Source organism: Cnephaeus nilssonii (assembly GCF_951640355.1).
Source record: "Cnephaeus nilssonii genome assembly, chromosome: 19".
In the NCBI taxonomy this organism is placed as follows: domain Eukaryota; kingdom Metazoa; phylum Chordata; class Mammalia; order Chiroptera; family Vespertilionidae; genus Cnephaeus; species Cnephaeus nilssonii.
Window position 1 is genome coordinate 17,789,898 of NC_137090.1, and position 19,516 is coordinate 17,809,413.

General features: G+C 35.2%; 1 protein-coding gene across 2 annotated transcripts in view; it reads right to left on the reverse strand.

The window, feature by feature from the left end:
* HELZ (helicase with zinc finger) overlaps positions 1-19,516 on the reverse strand; it is a 132,068-nt gene that overhangs the window by 58,299 nt on the left and 54,253 nt on the right. The window contains exons 16-22 of one of the 2 annotated variants that reach the window (XM_079796864.1): positions 17,139-17,318; positions 16,522-16,626; positions 11,346-11,524; positions 8,290-8,408; positions 6,821-6,966; positions 5,444-5,591; positions 506-689 (exon numbers count right to left, since the gene is read on the reverse strand). In XM_079796864.1, the coding sequence (XP_079652990.1) occupies positions 506-689; positions 5,444-5,591; positions 6,821-6,966; positions 8,290-8,408; positions 11,346-11,524; positions 16,522-16,626; positions 17,139-17,318 (1,061 nt within the window). The remainder of the gene's footprint in view (positions 1-505; positions 690-5,443; positions 5,592-6,820; positions 6,967-8,289; positions 8,409-11,345; positions 11,525-16,521; positions 16,627-17,138; positions 17,319-19,516) is intronic. The other variant, XM_079796865.1, reaches the window with a different exon arrangement.

Here is a 19,516-nt window from a genome sequence, read left to right on the forward strand (position 1 = left end):
TTGTGGACAACTGGGCCTGCAGGGGAGGGCAGTTGGGGGCAACCGGGCCGGCAGGGGAGGGCAGTTGGGGGCGACCGGGCCGGCAGGGGAGGGCAGCTGGGGGCGACCGGGCCGGCAGGGGAGGGCAGTTGGGGGCGATCGGGCTGGCAGGCAGAAGTGGTTAGGGGCAATCAGGCAGGCAGGCAGGTGAGTGGTTAGGAGCTAGCAGTCCCAGATCGGGCCTAAACCAGCAGTCGGACATCCCCCGAGGGGTCCCAGATTGGAGAGGGTGCAGGCTGGGCTGAGGGACACCCCCCCACAGTGCACGAATTTCGTGCATTGGGCCTCTAGTAAACATATAAATGAGCTCACCTTTAATTGCCAAATTTGGCATTAAAGAACTTGATATGAAATGAAGACATAATTACTTGTCCAGGAAAGAGATCTTGAGAATTAAAAATCCAATGTGCATACACTTTAAGATTTCAGAATCTGAATAACTTAGTTTGTTTCAATTAATACTCACCTTGAACATTTAGCACCCTTTCTACATTAACATCAGATAATCTCTTTTTTCGAAGTTCAGCACGTATCCTAAACACTTGATCAGCATACGGAGTCACCACGCCGATACTGCCATCATCTAACTTCCCCCATGCTACTGGCCACTTCCTTCTTAACTCTTCCACACGTTCCACCACTTCAAATACCTTTAAACAAACATACATACACATATTAAAGTTATGCAAGTGTTTAGAGAAAAGAATATGGTAACTGAAATAGATGTATAAAGGATTCCATTTTATCATTTTAAAATTACCTCTAAATAAGAATGCTTTGCTTTTATAAACACATTAAGAGTTAAAACATTTTATTACATTTTAAACAGTAAATTATAATAATGCACCCAGTGAAAACATGAAAATGAGAGACAATGTAATTGGCAAGTGGTCCCACCCTTTACCCAGCCTCCTCCATTCTTAAATAAGGACAGGTTCAAGTTCCTGTGTAGGAAGTAGGACAAAGATATATAAAACTGACAACCCCATCTAGGGAGACAGAGAAGCAAGTCCCGACAGTCTCAGTAGTTCTCAGTCCACTCTCTCCAGATCAGACGAAAGAACCTAACCACCCACTAGAGATGCCTAGAGTGAGTGCCACCATTCAGTCTCAGCAGTGCAAGGTCTAGCACTGCCCCTCCTCCACTGATACAACTAAGCAGGGCAGCCAGCAGCTGGCACTTAACCACTGCTGGGACTAGGACAAATGTGGATCAAAGAGACAGACCTTCAGAATTCACTGTTATCTAGCAGTACAAGTTTGCCCAAGCCATTTCATGAACCTTGCAATAAAGTAATGGCATATTTTACCCAAATGAATATTTTAGATGCCACTTATTAGGCTCTTAATGTAGGTCAATCTATTTTAATTCAATGAATTGATCAAACCATTTCAATGCTTAGCACAGTGGGAAATACAATAATTAAGAAAACATGTTCCTTGCCTGCTAAGAGATTACTGTGTATTTAGAAAACAAATTCCCAATTAAAAAATATATAATACAAGCTCAATAGAGGATCAGACAAGCGTCTAAAGAGGAAGGAGAAATATTTTTAAGAATCTGAATCTGAATAACTTAGTTTCAATTAATACTCACCTTGAACATTTAGCACCCTTTTTACATTAACATCAGATAATTATGTCTTTTAAATATTTATTTACTATTTGCTAATAGTATCTAGTTAAAGTGACAACATTAAATATACTGAGTAAAATTTGAGACTTTTTATTCCTTTCAAGAACTTGAAGATTATTGACTAGAATGCAGTTCCCACTTCCGGATACAAATTCAATGGATGATAGTCACCCTACTGTTATGATGATATAACAGCAAGGGCATCAAATACACAGACTGTCCAAGGGTTCTGAAGAGCAAACTGGACTGAAGACATGGTGATCTCAACAAGAAAGGTGGGTTTGAGTACAAAGGAGGTGAGTGAAAACTGACACAGATGGTAACTCAAATCTACAGAAGGAAGTTAAAAGAACTAGAAATAGTAATTAAGAAGGTTAATACAACAAACTCTCAGAGTCCTTAAAAGGCATAAAATTATATAATTATAACAATGTATTGTTGAATTGTAATTACATAAGTATAATATAAAAAACAGTAATAGCACAAAAAAAGGAATAGAGAAATGTAGGAGTAAAGTTTCCATATCTCTTAGAATTAAGTTAGTTTAAATCTGAAGTTGATTCTGATAAAGATGTATACTGTAAGACATAGAGAAACCACTAAGAAAACAACTTAAAAATCATTAATGAATAATTAAAGGAATTAAAATATGACACAAGAAAAATGCACTTAATGCAAACAGTGGTAGTAAAAGAGAAAAGAAGGGTCAAAAAACACATGACATAGAAAACAAAAAACAAAAGGCAGAGGTAAGTCCATATCAATAATAACATTAAATGTGAGCAAATCAGACAATTTGATCAAAAGGAAATTCTTTGTAGACTAGAATTAAAATAAAAAACCTAAAAACACGATGCAATGTCTATAGGAGACATACTTTAGATTCAAAGGTAGAGATAAAAGGATAAGAGTGAAAGGGTGGGAAAACGTGCCATGCAAACAGCAACCATGAGTTAGCTGGAGTAACTATACTAACATTAGACAAATTGACTTTAAAGCCAAAAAAATTTACCAGAGATAAAGATGGACATTTTATAATAATAAAAAGGTCAACCCACCAGGAAGATATAACAATTATAAATATATGTAACAACTAACTACAGAGTCCCAGTATATATAAGGCAAAAACCATGTCCCCTCTCTGCCATGGGTTCCATCATACCTGGTGGATTTATTTTTTAATATCTGTACAAGTCTGTCTACCTCTCACTTATCTTAATTGTTTCCATAGCTCCTCTCTTCACACTGAATTTCTCAAAGTTAAGAATCATGTATTGGTGCTTAGTATTTAAATTCTGCTTCCCTCCATCCACCAACTTGGCATTACATTGAGACCATTTTATTATTGTAGGATATGAGTTCAGTCAGAATCAAGAGAAAAAAAAGGGGTGACCTTTCCCACTCTTTTATTCTGCCATGTTAAGTGTGTGAAAGACACAAATTCATGTAATAGACAAACACATGATATAAAACAAAAAAACATGTTCCCCAAACAAAGGACAATTATACACAACAAAAATGTTGTAAATATTCAGCTCCAGATTCTTTAATTTTACTTTTAATTTCATCCTCTAAGATCCTTATGACTGTAAGTCTGCGTGAGACAAAATTACTTTTATAATGATGAAATCTAAACCATTCTCAAATCTCATAATGTCCTCCTAAACTTTAGTCAGAACCTCTATAAAAGAAAAAAAATTTCGTTTCCCCTATTGATATAACTGGTACCACTTGCTTTAGAACACTTGCCTCTCTGTCAGCACTCACCCTACCATGGCTGGTTTCCTAGATCTGAGTTTCACCTCTACATGCTCTACCCTCAAAAAAAGTCCAAGCATGCCTACACTGGTATTCAAACTTGGAAAATCTTGCCTATAAACCAATGAGCTTCTACTCCCAGCCCAAGCAATACCTATACCACTCTATCAGCCCCAGTGAACAAGGATTAGTTTTTGCCCCTTGAAGGAAGAGCCCCTGGGCTCTTTTCACTGGAGTAACTCACAGAACTAAAGAGAGTGACTAAACAACCATGATCTAGTGGTAAAGTTCAAGGTGGCTTCACATTTCTCTAAAGTTACATATTTAATATTTAAAGTTCACACAAATCTTTGTGTTTAAAATATGAAAAATATTTCTTTACCTACCCCCCCCCCAACATTTTTTTTAGTATACTGACAATCCAGGTTGATGCACCTTATTTATCCTATAGCTTGCAGGTTTCCTGGGAAACACACATATATGTCCCCATGAAGGAACAAGTAGCCCTGGCTGAGAAGCTGAGCCTCTGGCAAACACCAATCCTGCCTCAAGATCACTGTTAGGGCTCAGCTCTGACCCCTGGTGGCAAGGCAGGACCACCAAGCCTGCTGAAGTTCAAGCTTGCCTCTCCCTGTCAGCACTCACCCCACCAAGGCTAGTTTCCTAGTTTCTAGGCCAGTGGTTTGCAACCTGAGTGTAAAAGTAATAAAGAAAAACCTAGAGTTATTTGTCAATATTTCAAACATTTAAAGAAAAGTTTATCTTTTCTTAAAATTAAATGGCACAGACTAACTGAAATGTCAAGTTTCTTTGCTTTCAGCTAGGATTTTATCAAGTGGGTGCTATTGATTTTCTTGTACTAACTTCTAACTACAGGCCTCTGATCAATTTTTTAAAGAAAAATGAATTGCTATTACATCATAAAACTCATGTCTTTGAAAATAAAATGAGTAAAGAATGGGACTTAAGGAACAGAGCAAGATGGATATCGTAGATCAAGAGCAATTCCCCCAATGATTAACCAGGAACCTCCCCCCAGCCCTCCTCTGGGTTTCCTGAAGTCCTAAACTCCATGCACTGTGATGACCAGAACTTATCTAAAGGGTCTCTGGCTTGCTGGCCCCCTAAAAACTTCACCAACTTTTTGTCTGCTGCCCAATCTGACCCCTCATACTACTCACACACTTCTGAAATTAAAGTCACATTGTAAGAGGACCATACAAGTTGTAGCACGTAACAGGTTAGCAACATCATCATCTGTCTGTGTGATCTCTCTGGAGCACAGGATTCTGCAATTCAAGTCTTACTCACTTAAAATGATATGTCATTTGAGTATGCACTATAAAATATAATCATAGTCTATTTTAGATGGCTAACAATAATCCTATCTTATCCTATATAATAAAAACATAATATGCAAATCGACTGAACAGCCAAACAGCGGAACGACCATCCAGGGCAGGTGCAATGTGATTGGTTGGGGGCCCAGCCATCGCCCCATGATCACCCCGCAGAGGGAGGCTCAGGCCATCGGCCGGTGGGGAGATCAATCGGGGGGCTCCACAATCGCCCCAAAGAGGGAGGCCCAGGCCACTGACCAGCAGGCTGCAGCGGGTGGGCAGGGCCTCCCTCTGCGTGGGAAGCCTGAGTCCCAGGTGCCGGAGGGAAGCCGGTGTCGGCAGCTGGGGGAAGGAAGGCCTACTCTTGCACAAATTTCGTGCATCAGGTCTCTAGTAATATATATAAAATAACACCAGCTTTTCTTTTCAATGAAGTCATGTATTTTGTATTTTATCGTAAGACAACATGTAATTCAAAGGTTTTGTTTCCTACAGGAGATTCATCTTAACCAATCAGTTATACAAGAAAGAATGAACTTTACATACTATTTTCATGTAAATGAAGTCAACACCCAATAAGATGTCAACCCAAAATTTTAAATAAATGCTCTCAACAAGACCAGACTATGTGACTGTGAAATATTAACAATTTGCAAAAGAACTAAGGTACCTCTGCATTATTATAATAAGCTGTGCTATTTTTTTCTTGTACATCTTCCCCTCGAGCTGTAAAGAAAGTGAGTGGGTAGAAATCCTTGTGTGCTGGTTGCTTTCCACTGGCCATCAGTTTGCCCTCATAGAAGAGCTCAGAGGTGTAACTGCAGAAAAAGACCAAAATAAATAAGTAAAGAGCAATCTATTATCAAAATTCAATTCACCCATAAGAAAATAAATATATCAGTCAATTCTAAAAATGTTGCTTTATGTCCATGATTAATTTTAATCCAAGCATTTAATACCAATGAGGCCAAGATTTTCTCCAAAATCTCAGCAATGACATCAGAATAGGCTCCAAATTGCTAAATGAATTGATTTAGGTAAGGTACAAAGCCAGAATACAGAAAGAAAAGGAATAAATGATGACAGTTCAATACCAGATGAGAATCTTGCTCTGTGAGGAAATATGCTAGCTAGTATATTTTCTTGGTTAATACATTTAGATCATATACATGCAAACAAAGATATTCAGATATTGAAACAATACACACAACTGAAGGACATTCAAGTCTTCAACAATAAAATGAATGCATTTTGCAGATGAAGATACCAGCTAGTACTTGATTCATCAAGGACTGCAGCAAATGACTGGCAACAATCACAAAGGAAGCACATACTGAGATATTAACAAAGCCACAGTTAAATCTAAATTTTTATATTTCTATTGGTTTCAGAGAAATCTAAAAATGGTTTTCAGATGACTGACATAATCAACATTATTAAATCATACTAAACTTTAAAACATTGTAAGTTTTTGGTTGAAGGAGGGGCTTTCCAGAGTGCTGGGAATGTTCTGTTTAATGATCTGGGTGCCAGTTACATGGGTGTACTCAGTTTATGACTATTCCCTGAGCTGTCACTTATGATATTTTTATTTTTATGGATGCGCATGTGTACTATATTTAACAGAATCCTTCATAAACTTTATTACTAAGTTTCATGGTTTTCCTTCCTCCCTTCCTTCCTTCCTTCCTTTCAAACAGATTCTTTGTATAAGACAGACACAATAAGCAAACCATTATGTAGTTTATCAACATATTTATTTATTACATCACATAGTTTTACATGTGTACTATATATTCAGTCACAGAAAAATATATCATAGCTAGTAGGGCCTAAAGTGTTAGTTTCCAGAATTGCCCTATTCTGTGAAAAATTACAGCTCTGACTTTTGAAGTTTCTTTTACAAACATACAAGTAAACATAATCTGCAACTCAGGAGACCATGTAACACTGCTGGGAATAATCGGTCCCTAGAAACAGTGCTGTTTTGAGTCCCCTCCAGCCAGATCACAGGAAGTGTGATACAGAAAGGGCAGTTCACACCTACTTGATGATAGCTTCATGGGAGCGGTAGTTCTCACAGAGGAGGATCCTGCATGGGAACTCAGCGGGGTAATGCTCATAGAGTCGATCAAGTAATGAAACATGAAGGTTTCTCTCCCTGGCAAACTCGCTGTAAACAAAAGGACTGAGCTGTAACAGACAAACATACAGAGAAAACTTAATTAAATATATGAATAGTAATTTTTAACCTACTCATTAAAAAATCCGCTATGCTGGCCCAGCCAGTGTGGCTCAGTGGTTGAGCATCAACCTATGAACCAGAAGGTCACGGTTCGATTCAGTCAGGACACATGCCCAGGTTGCAGGCTCAATCCCCAGTGTGGGGCATGCAGGAGGCAGCCAATCAATGATTCTCTATTATCATTGATGTTTCTATCTCTCTCTCCCTCTACCTGCCTCTCTGAAATCAGTAAAAATATATATTTTTTAGATCCACCATGCTGAAACTTCTGATGTACTAAACTTGAACATGCTGAATGTTAGAACAAGCAGAAAATATATTTTCTATGAACAATTTTACTACTATAAAGAATGAGGCTAAAATTTCTAACTTTTCATTTCACTATACCTACAATGACCTAGAGTTCCTACACATAGGTTAATAAAGGGCTCCTCCAACATAATAAATAGCTACTATTCAATAATTTCAAGAATGCAAGCCATTGCATCATTGGGGGAGTCAGCCAATCAGTTATTTCACTAAAATTGATGAACTATTTATAATGGTGAGCTGGTAGGATATTTTGCATATGAATAAAAATTTTTTAATAATTTGTAAAATAATCTTCTTTTCCTCATGACAAAGTATAAAAGGAGCCATCCTTGATTATACCTCCGACAGCTAAAAAACAAAATTAAATTACTTTTGGCAAAGAAACAAAAACAGAATTTGTTCCTCTACACATTCAACTCTTTCCTGGATGTCTTGACAGCTACAGCACTATATAGACTCAATCTTACCTGTGGCAGAAGAGATTTATAAAACAGATTTTAATAGAAAAATTATATTTCTCCTCCATGCATAGTATGCAAATACATAAAATAGACCTGGTTTTGAGACTTTGACCATTATTTTTAATTAAGCACTTCGTTTGTTATGATAGCAAAAAATTAACACTACAGGAAAACAAATGTAGGAATAGGACTTGGGGAATTGTAAAAAAAATAATTTGAATTTAAATTTGCTTTATAAAAAAAAAAATAAGATTCAAATATTCATACTATAGAGAACTGAACTTCAAATTAACAAACATGAAAATGTTGTTAGATATTGTAGTGGGATTATAATTTTCCTTCAAAAATACCAGTATTTTTCACTATTAGTGCAGAAATATTTAAAGTACTTAAAGTATAATACATGGCACAATTTCACTGGGTATTTTAGAAAATAATATTAAACATCAACATATAATTCAAAGTTCCTTTGAATATGATGACGCAGAGGACACTTACCTGCATGTGGTCACCAGCCAATACAATCCGAGTGCTTTTAGTTGCTAATGCTAGAGGCATAATGGTTTCACACTCCATGGCCTGGGCAGCTTCATCTAACAGAATGTGCGTAAAAAACCCTACAATGTACACAGTAAACACAGTAAAGCATATTAAAGCAGCAATAGAGGCCAGAGCAGTTTTTTGTGGGGTTTTTTTCATTTCTGCTAAAGAAAGAGTTTAGTGTGCTAATTTAAGAGTTGTGAATCCTCAACTTAGAAAATCACCTATTTAAATTATTATTTAAAAACCAGAGGTTAAAAGGAATAACTATCTTACTCAGTAATAGATACATAAATGGCATCTGGTGCTAAAGCTCCCAATACTAGTAGCTGAATCACTATACTTAAAGATATTTAAAATACCAGATAGCAGCTCTTCACCAAAAAGAAGGGCTGGCAACTAAACACTGAGGGCCAAAATCCTTTCACTATGTATTCGGTGAAACATCAAAAATAAAACAATGGTAGTTCATAAGTAACTTTAACCTAGATATGCATATTAGATATTAAAATAAAGAAAATCACACTCAAAATCTAATATAAAGAAGAGTTAATAATTTTAAAATCTTAAGATTATCTATTAGCTTATTCACTAATTTGATTAGATTTAGTGTGTATAGAGGCAAAAGTAGGTTTACGGTTGTGAATATGCAAAGCAGTTTATTCTTGTATTATTAATTAGTGTATTATTTTCTATACAAACAACTGTAAACCTACTTTTGCCCCACTCTGTATATACACACAAAATATATATATAGGTTTTTTAATCTAAGACCCTACAATGAAAATATCATGCCTGGGGGGCAAAAAACTAATAACAAATGTCAAAAAGTATATTATCACAAGTCCCCCAGATGCAAACACCGACAGTAGGAGGCATCCTACGTCTTGGTTGCTACTGCCACTCATACTGGGGCACAGAAATCTGTGTACAGAAAGGAGGACAAGTCCCTTTTCCTCTAAAATGGGAGAAAGAGGCAAAAACCTCCTTGCTGTCCCAATGTAGAGAAGGAAAAAGTTGTCCCCTACTGCCAACTCGGTGAGGTCAGAGGGGACCCTCTTTTTACTAACATAGCAAAGAACACGAAGTAGTTTCTCAACAGAATGATGACATAAAACTCTGAGTTAATCAGCCCACTGTGAGTTGGCCTAAGAACCTAGCCTCTACTTCCATCCCTATTTCTATAAATGTCAACAAATTCCAAACAATCTGTTCATACAACTTTCTAATGCAGTAATAACTCTCAAAATCATCCATTTAAACAAATAGCTAAGGCTGACAATACAAATATTAATAACTGTTGTCTATTTACCCACAGTGGCCCAAGCAAGATATGGACACATGCATTTTTCTCCCTGTTGAAAGAATTGTGCTTCTTGTTAAGACTAATTAAGGATGGTGATTATATAAACACAGAATTAAATTGGAGGGAAACACTGAGACTAGTGAAAAATATCTACTGTTTTCATTAGACAATATTATAATTAAATAGAGCTAGGTTTGAATCAGGAACTAGATAAATCATTAAATTATTATACCTATTGCTTAAGCTAATAAAGGAACTTGAATTACTCAAACTAATTTAGCCTGAGCCTTGGTTTTCTTATCTGTAAAATAACCCTCCACAGGGCTAATATGATAATTAAACACCCAGAACAAAGCATAGTTGACTTCTACTAAGTATTCTTCTATACGCTCGCTCTTCAAAGCCATTCTTTACTCCTTCACACAAAACTATACTGTTTAGGAGGTTTGGGTATTTAATCTGTATGGCAAATATGCAGAGTATAACCATAAAGTAATGAGACTGATTGTTAAATAAACATACCAAAATTTACATTTCAAATAAGTGTTGTTCCATTCAAAGAAGTCAGTTGGGAGGAAATATAACTCATTCCAATGATGCAGTCACTGTTCAAAACATTTTTGAAACTCTGCTTTTGTAACTGCCCTCACCAGCCAGCTATGAGCTGCATGCACAAGAAAATAAGTCTCATTACTGAGAGGCACGTCTTTTTTTTTTTGTCTTTTTTTTTTTTACCGCTAATGGTATTGCTCAGTTTGATCACCTGCCTACCTTATTTACCAGTCTCAGAAAGACTTACATGTTTCAGAAATATTTTGAAGCTTTTCTAAAATTAAATCTACCTTCAAAAAAAGAAAGTTGGCCACCACTCATTATTTAAGATAAAAAGAGGTTTATCAAGGGCCTCCAGGTTTCTATACCCTGGGCCAGGAATACCAGATGAACAGAATAGTCTCTACCTGCCAGGATGTTCAAAAGAATTTGTCACTGGCTCTGAAAGCAATTCCAAAAGGAGAGAACAAAAAATGTTGAGCCACGCCAACAATTATAATATGGCAGCAATAAATGAATATTCTTCCAAAGCAACTTATTTAAAGTGATACCATTTTTTGATGGTTACGTTCTGCCATATTTATCAGAATTTCTTGTCACCTTATATCTGTACTTTGTATAACATCAGTTTAATTTTATATAGCTCCTGTCTTATAACAATCTCAATAGTATGTAAAAAAAAAAATTGTGATCATTGTTGGGTCTACACTATACAAAAGTATTTTAAAGCAAAAACTTGAGAAACTGTAAAAAACACCAATACTGTCCAAATTTGAATTTTTCACATAATCAATAGTAAATAAATACCATCTGATAATTAGAGAATTAATAGAATAGTCATCATTAAAATGTCTAAAATGTCTAAACTAGGGGTTGACAATTTTCGTGTTTTTTTTGTAAAAAACCAAACAATATATATTTTTTAGGTTTTCTTGGCCGGACAATCTGTTTTGCAACTATTCAACTAAGCTATTGTAGCACAAAAGCATCTATAAGTAATAAATAGGTAAATAATTAGGCATGGCTATGCTCCATCCAATAAAATTGTATTTACAACAACAGACAACAGGCCACAGTTTGCCAACCCCTGGGCTAGACTGAATGCAGAAGCCCTAGGCATTCAGAAACCCCATATCTGTGTCTTCAGTCAGCATACCAGGTTCAAGGTCCAACTGACAGAGGTACTGGGAAGTATTCAACGTAACAACAACCACTCGGTGCTTAAGAATATCTTCTTTCTGTGGCATCTGAAAGGTGGAATGTGCGCTTGAGATCAAACAGTACTGATGCACAACTGGGTGAACAGTCTTCACCCAGCGATTTCTGAAATATACCCTATAAAAGAAGATAATATTTCTTATTTGTTTTTATTAAGTTCTTAGCCAGTATTAGATTATCAAAATAATGACATTATTATTTAAGCCTACAATATCTGGAAATTAGCAAATAAATTTGATAATCATTAACACTACTGGATTAGAATTTCACATACAACTGTGACTTCCCCCTACCAAAAAAGATTCAAACAGAAAGAATATGCACTACCATAAAATAAACATCTAATAATTTTTGTATTCAGATTTATCTTACAAACAGAATGACATGAAAACAATTTCATAAGCATCAAATTTAAGTTCAAAGCATTGCCATTTGGGAATTACTTTTTTCCTAGAAAATTCTTATAAAAAATACTTAACTTACAACAGAATTACATGCATACAACAGAAATTAAAAAGTTAACTGCGTTTCACTTTAGAATATATTCTTATAGTTATATTTAAATCAACCCCTAATGTTCTAAAAATTTTTTAATCAAAATAAATTTTAGACAATCAGAAAATCTTAAAAAAAATAGGATCTCTTCCATTAATTGCAAAAGAAAAGATTAGTAGGCCGCATGCAATAGGTTACTAAGATGGTACAAAAACAACCTTTCCATCTATCCACCCACTCACCCGCCTTGAAACACTGTCTTCCCTCAGCTTCTATGACTCAACCTTCCGCTGCTTTCTTTCTCCTTCTCCAGGGTCGGCATCCTCAAGTCTTAGTCTTGGCTCTCCCCTCTTCTCAAGCTCTGTTCTCTCTCCCTAACAATCTCATCCAGGCCCTTGGCTTCAATAACCTAATCACTCACACATTTTTCTCTCTCCAACCAAGACCTTACCTCTGAGCTCCAGGATGCATATCTAACTCTTTATTCAATACTAGAGACCTGGTGCATGAATTCGTGCACCTAGGCCTGGCCTGTGGGATTGGTCCAAAACCGGCTCTCCGACAACCCCTGAGGGCACAGGCCAGGCTGAGGGACCCCACCGGTGCACAATCAGAGCTGGGGAGGGACCTGGGGGTTGGCCAGCCAGGGAGGTACCACGGGAGGGTTCCAAGGTGGGTTCCACCTCACTCAGTCCCAATCAGCCAGACCCCAGCAGCAAGCTAACCTATCAGTTGGAGCGTCTACCCCCTAGTGGTCAGTGCACATCATAGCGAGTGGTTGAGCGGCCTTAACATATCATTAGCATATTTAGCTCTGATTGGATGAAAGGACGACCGGACACTTAGCATATTGGGCTTTTATTATATAGACTTTGTCTCCTCTAAGATATTTCACAGGCAGCTCAAATATAAAATGCACAAAAACTAATCTCATGATCTTCTAAAATGGATTGTAACCCTCCATGAAATACTTAAAACTGGCTGTCTTCTTTTAAGCAAAGCAAAAAAAAAATATATATATATAGTATTTAACAAATGTCCCTAAATAACCAATATCATTTCTTAAAGATGCAAAAATTTTAAACATGTTTTAAGTGTTAGTTTAAAAAATGTTAATCAGATCAGCAAAGCAGAATTTACTTTAAAATGTATAAAAAATCTCATTTTACCAGTTACCTAAAAAAAACACTTATAAATTATGATTACATTAATTTAATTAAAGTATATGTATGTAAACACATAAATTACTAGAAATTAAACTCTAAAATGTTAGTAGTATTTATCTACAGCTGATGAAATTATAGTTATTTTCCTCTTTGTTCTTTTCAATATTTTTCATATTTTCTTAAACATTTCATGTAAAATTGAAGTGATTTTTCAAATTATTCATTAAATCTAACTTCAAGCACTGCTTCTTTTTCAAAGAAAAGACAGAAATTGAAGTTCTAAGTCTCTCTACTAACTTTTTGGTCATCACCTTAGAAAGCTACCTCATGTTGAAGCTAGTAAGAATACAAAGTTTGATCATTAGGTTTATCTTGCCTTAAAAGTAAAATATTCTAGTGCTGGCTTCAAAAAGATTTAAATATTTTCTTGGTACTTTCATTTTGTGCAACATTTAAGGGAGACACTTTCTCTAAGATTATTTAAAACACATTCAAGAATATTTTCCAAAATTGCAGAATTGATAGTTGCAAGTGACACTTTCAGGCTCATAGTATAAAATGTACCAAGTAATTTATTTATCTCTAGAAACAAACCATTCACATATCCCACATAAAGTATAATGATACCTAATATAGGAAACTGCCTGGTAATATAAAATTTTAATTCACTGTAATTTTATTCATATATTAAATTCATATTAATAACTTCCCCAAAAATGTTATCACTTTAAGATACTACAGAATCAGAAAGACCTGATCCCAGAAGAAAATCTGCTTCTTTAAAAATCTATATAAAACAAATAGCTTCTATTTGCCCAAAAGCAGTAAATGCACACTTTCTCCATAATCTCTATCCACTAAGTGATAACTATGCCAGTGCCAGATACCGATCTTCAGAACCATACATAGAACAGAATTGTGCTTTCCTCTCTATCCCAATTTAAAATCTAATTCTAAGGAAGAAGTAAAAACTGAAACTAAATGTAATCTAAAATGGTTTCTACAACCTCCAGCCCCAAATATTTTAACATTGACTCCTGGCAACTAATAGAATTTTATGCATTTTAACTGTAAGGATGCATATTTAAACATATTTACTGCATTAACTATTTAATGTTTATGAGTATTTTCACACTTTATCACATTTACCAAGCCTGCTCTAAACTATACTGTGAAAAAAGCAAACTCCTCATCAATCCTACTCCATAGAGACACCACATCTTCAAGGTCATATGCAGACGCTTTATGCATTCTTGTATTCTTTCCCCTGCATTTTGGGACAATTCAGATAAAGCTCATCTCCTCAGAGTGCTCAGCCATTCTAATTTTCTCTATCCCATCTCCTATACCTTGCAAGTTTATTGTCCATTAAGAAAATTATAAATAAAACTGAGTTAATGTAGTAATAGATCCTAACATTTCAATGCATTAATCCTCATATGAAATACATTCATGAGCCCTGACCGGTTTGGCTCAGTGGATAGAGCGTCGGCCTGCAGACTGAAGGGTCCCGGGTTCGATTCCGGTCAAGGGCATGTACCTTGGTTGTGGGCACATCCCCAGTGGGGAGTGTGCAGGAGGCAGCTGATCAATGTTTCTCTCTCATCGATGTTTCTAACTCTCTATCCCTCTCCTTTCCTCTCTGTAAAAAAATCAATAAAATATATATTTTTTTAAAAAGAAATACATTCATGAGTTAATACTCATGAGTTAATTAGAAAAAAACTATTGTGAAAATGTAGGGCCACATTAAAAAAAAAAAAAAACACCTGGGGAATTCAAGCCTTTTCTTATTTTATTCCATTAGTAAAATGAAGTAACATAAAATTTGTATTTAAGTGTACTTAAATATTTTTCCATCTTGACTGAACCACTCCTGAGATTTGTGTGGAGGTGATAATTTTCTGCTTAGATTGCAAATTTCTGAATTGGGGCCATTACAACTACACATGTACCCTATTGAAACATAACTTATTGTACCTATTTAGATGCACTATATTTTGAATCATAACCACCAACACATAATAATTTTACAAGGGAAAGCTAAGCATAATGATAGTCAAATGATGGATTTTAATGTTTATCAACAACAGTTCTACTGCCCCACATGTCAAATGACCTATGCTAGGCTGACCAACATTTGAGAAGCTTTTACTCCATTATTTCCAAGCCAAGTAGACCACGATAATTGAGATAGCTATGGTTCCCACATAACACAAAAATAAACACACATGCACACACTCTACCAACAACAAAGCAAACAAACATCTCCATTAAATAAGTGCACTCATAGCAAAAATGCTACTAGCTATCCAATTTTCTCTTATGAGCTAAAAAAGATTAGAATTTGAAGCAAACTAGCTATTGAAAAATTTAGCCACTGGCAAATACCACATTTTCATTTATAGTGATTGTATACATGTGATGTTTTCTTATTAAACACAACTGAATTATATTGAAAATAATTAATTTCTGCTCTAATTTCCAAGGGTGAAAACAAAGTATGATATAAAAACCTGTGTTCACAGGCCATGCCACTTTTTTCTCATTTGTTCTTTTTAATGCAACTGCAAAATCATTCAAATGGCTTGGGTTATGAATAGTAAAGAAATAGCAAAATCTCATTTTATTCATGCCTAGGCTCAACAAATAAAAAGTTAGTGAATTATGATTCAAAAGTGTTAGAAATTAATTTTTAAACAATAATTGTATTCAAACAACACAGGACATGATATATTAGTTTATAAAATGGCAAACTGAACATTAATTCATATAACAATGAAAGCAAATGGTATAATAAACAACCATCTAATGATTCTTTATTGTTTTCTGAAGAAAAGGATTTTATTCCCCCACAATCCTCTATTTAAGTACTTTCATCTCCATATACACTGGAAGGACCTTTCTATATGAACCTAAAATTTTCTTGGACACTTTGTCTAGTAAATGATAAAAGTTGTAAATACCGGTAAATTACATTTTGTTGCAGAAATCACTTCAGTATTTCATGCTTCTCTAATGTGTAGCTTTTATGAATTACCTGCATGATCACAGTCAAAATCTTATTTCCATAAAGAACTATCATGCATGACTACTCTGCCATACAAAATATGCTAGAATTTTAATTACATTTTATGTAAATCATATTTATGATACTTCATCATAGTAGCTTTTAGAGGTACACATCAAAATCAGCTCAGACTATAACAACATTTTTACATTCAAAACTTAAAAAAGGATGTCTTTTTCTTTACTTAATGTTTAAGATGTGAACAGTCAAATATTTTTCAATTTTTCTTTAATTTTAAATGGTTTCTTCAAAAGGCATTACCTCCAAATGCCAATGCAGAGTTAAAGATTTTGGTATTCTCAAAGTTACTAAAATCTTTACAGACACCTTTTCTTAAGAATAATAAAGTGTGATACAGATACATAATAAGCCTTAAAAAATACCTGAGAGGTCTTGCCTGGGGATTGCCTGCTTCTACATAGGGATGTAAATAATCCTTTATGTAGAGATCAGCAGCACTATTAGAATGGGTGCAAATGAGAATCCTGCTGAAATAAATGGTGCAAATAAAAAGAATGATAAAACACAAAACTATTCAAGCAGTATAATACCAAAAAAAAAAAAAAAAGCAGTGGCCATCTTAACTTTATACATTTCCCTCAACCTACTCAGTAACCTCTATCATATTATTGAATAATGCTCTTAAGCAAATTGTATTACTCTTTATGCTATAACAGAAATAAGTCCCCTAAAATTACAAAATCCAACATATAAAATTACTTTTTCTAACATATAATCAAATTCTTTAGCAGACTTGGGGTTTTGCTGGCTATTTTAAAGATATCATTCTCTATGTTGTCAATTTTTAAAACAGTATGTTTTAAGAGAATTCAAATTTTAGTGCTTTGGGGTTTGAGTGTAGGTCTTTTTCTCTTTTGTATTTTTTAAAACGTTTACAAACTGGAAGAAAATTTTGTTGCTAGCCCTCACTTTGAATTCCGAACAAGGACAAAGGCTGTGTCCTAGTAATGAGATCGGAGCACACCCCTCACCATCTCACCTCGTCTCCTGTTGCTGGAGTATGTGCTTTACAGCCTGAGCTAGCGTGAAGGTTTTGCCTGTCCCGTAGGGTCCAATGATGAGAACAGGAGGCAGCTGTATTGAAAGTGGGGTTGTAATGGCTAGTACAGCTTCTTTCTGTTTTGCATTTAGTCGAGGATCCAACTGTTCATCCCATTGTCTGTAGAAAATAAAATTTTAGGTTACTTTAAACAAGCACATCTTACTAATAAACAGAACACAACATACAAGTATCTTGAATTTCACTGGACCATTAAAAATACTGAAATAAAAAATACTGAAATAACATAGCATCTATAAAAATCAATGCTTATTCTAAAATTATTTCTTAGAAAATTACCCAATTTTACTATGTTGATCAAAAGTCACTTTAGTTATGTTGTCCTATTCCAAGTGCAAAAAGATAAGTAACCTAAAGACATCACACACTATTAGTCTAGTTTCTGCCAAGTCTGTATAGTAATGACAATGTCTTTAAAATGTAGATACCCTCTGTGACATAAAAGCATCAAATAACCTTTTTTTCTGGTAATAATGAAGTAATAGTTTCTTTGCATAGCAAATAAAATGCAAAAGGGAAACTAACTGATTTCCAAATTCCAATCCATTCAAAGACCTCTTAGTAACGTTTAAAATAAGGGGAAAAGAAAAAACCTATATGTCCCTAGTTAAGAGATATCAAACTTTTACAAAGTTCTTAATTCAGAAAACAGCAGTTTTTTTTAAAGGCTGAACAACATGAAATGTGCTCTAGTATTTTCACGCGCACAAATATTATACATATGTCATATTTTTCAGGATAGAGAACACCTGTCACGGCAGCACAAATGGCTGCTGTAATGAGATCCAGCTTCCTACTGTCCCTTCTATGACTTGGCTAAGTTTTGAAGATTTAAATGGACAGCAGATGCTGAGAGGGATCAAACCAAGTGGAGAACCAACAGCATTCTTTCCCATAACTAAAATTAAAATACTAAATATCGCAACAAGTATGGTAAAAATGATAGGGATGTGAACCAAAATAGGAAGGGTGTGTAAAGAGACTTAGAAGATGTGCAAAGTGCCTACAAAATAAGCCTGAAATGAGAGGACATGGTGTAGTGAAAATTCCCTCTGTGAGGCTGTACTCTACTTAAATCAGAAGCTAGTTATTTATGGGAAATCTTAACACTTTGTTTTTAAAAATTATTGTGATAGATCATTTCAAACAAACAAAATTCTCCTAAAAATGTAAAACTTTAGAAAATAAACATTGGCCATTTAAGCATTCCATTACTTATTTTTCTGAAATTTAAACCTTTCTAGGTACAAAACAAAAGGACTCTGACCAGTGGCACTCAATTTCCTATAAGCCAGTCACTAAAGCTCAAGCATTTTACTCCACAGAGTTAAGCATTAACCAACTTATTTCCTCATAACTCTGCCAGTCCCCGGCAATGTTTCATCTTCTACAAAGAAGAAGTTGCTTTAGGTGATTGCTAAGTACAGATCTAGTACACGTGGCAGATACTGTGGAATGGTTATCCCCACACCATCCATAGCAGCCTTTCTGCCTTTCCTCTATTGAACCTAGATAGCTAAATACTCCATTTCCCAGCCTCCTCTGCAGGAGACCCAATTCTGGGCAATGAGATGTAGGAGGAAGTTCTTCAGAAGAGCTTCTGTCCTCAATAAAACAAAAACAAAGCCTCACTAGAAGAAAGCCCTTTCTGCTACTTTGCCTTCCTTCTTCACCTGGCTGAAATGAGCTCGTGGCAAATAAAACTGCAGCAGCCATCTCGTATTTGTGAAGCAACAGGCATCAAGAAGAAAACCAGTATGTTGTGGATGGCAGAGAGGGGAGGAGAACCGTGGTCCTTGGTGGCACTCCAGCTCCTGCACTAGCTCTGGACCACCTACCTCTGGGCCTCTATCTCTACATGTTGATGCCACAGTTAGGTTACCTGAGTTACTCTGATTCTATGATACCTGACCCCATGGTTTGTCTTTACATGGAGACAGCATACTTGCATCAGATGGTTATTGTAAAGATCAAATGAGATAACGCATACAACCTGTTTAGAAAAATAATTGAGCAATAAGCGCTCAATTAATGCTTGTTTCCATTACTATAATATTTTCTAAGGATTTCAAAAAAATGAAATATAAGTTGACCAGTACACTTTCAAAAAACAAGAAAAAGTTTTAAAATCAACCTCTAATCTTTCAAATTCAGGGATTTTAATTATCTTATTAATGAAGAGATATTAGGTTACATATATATAAGAGATTAAATGACAGATTTATGGGTATAATTCTAAAATACTTATTTATTTATATAGCCCATTCAACTTATCAATTGTTTCAGTGTAAATAAAT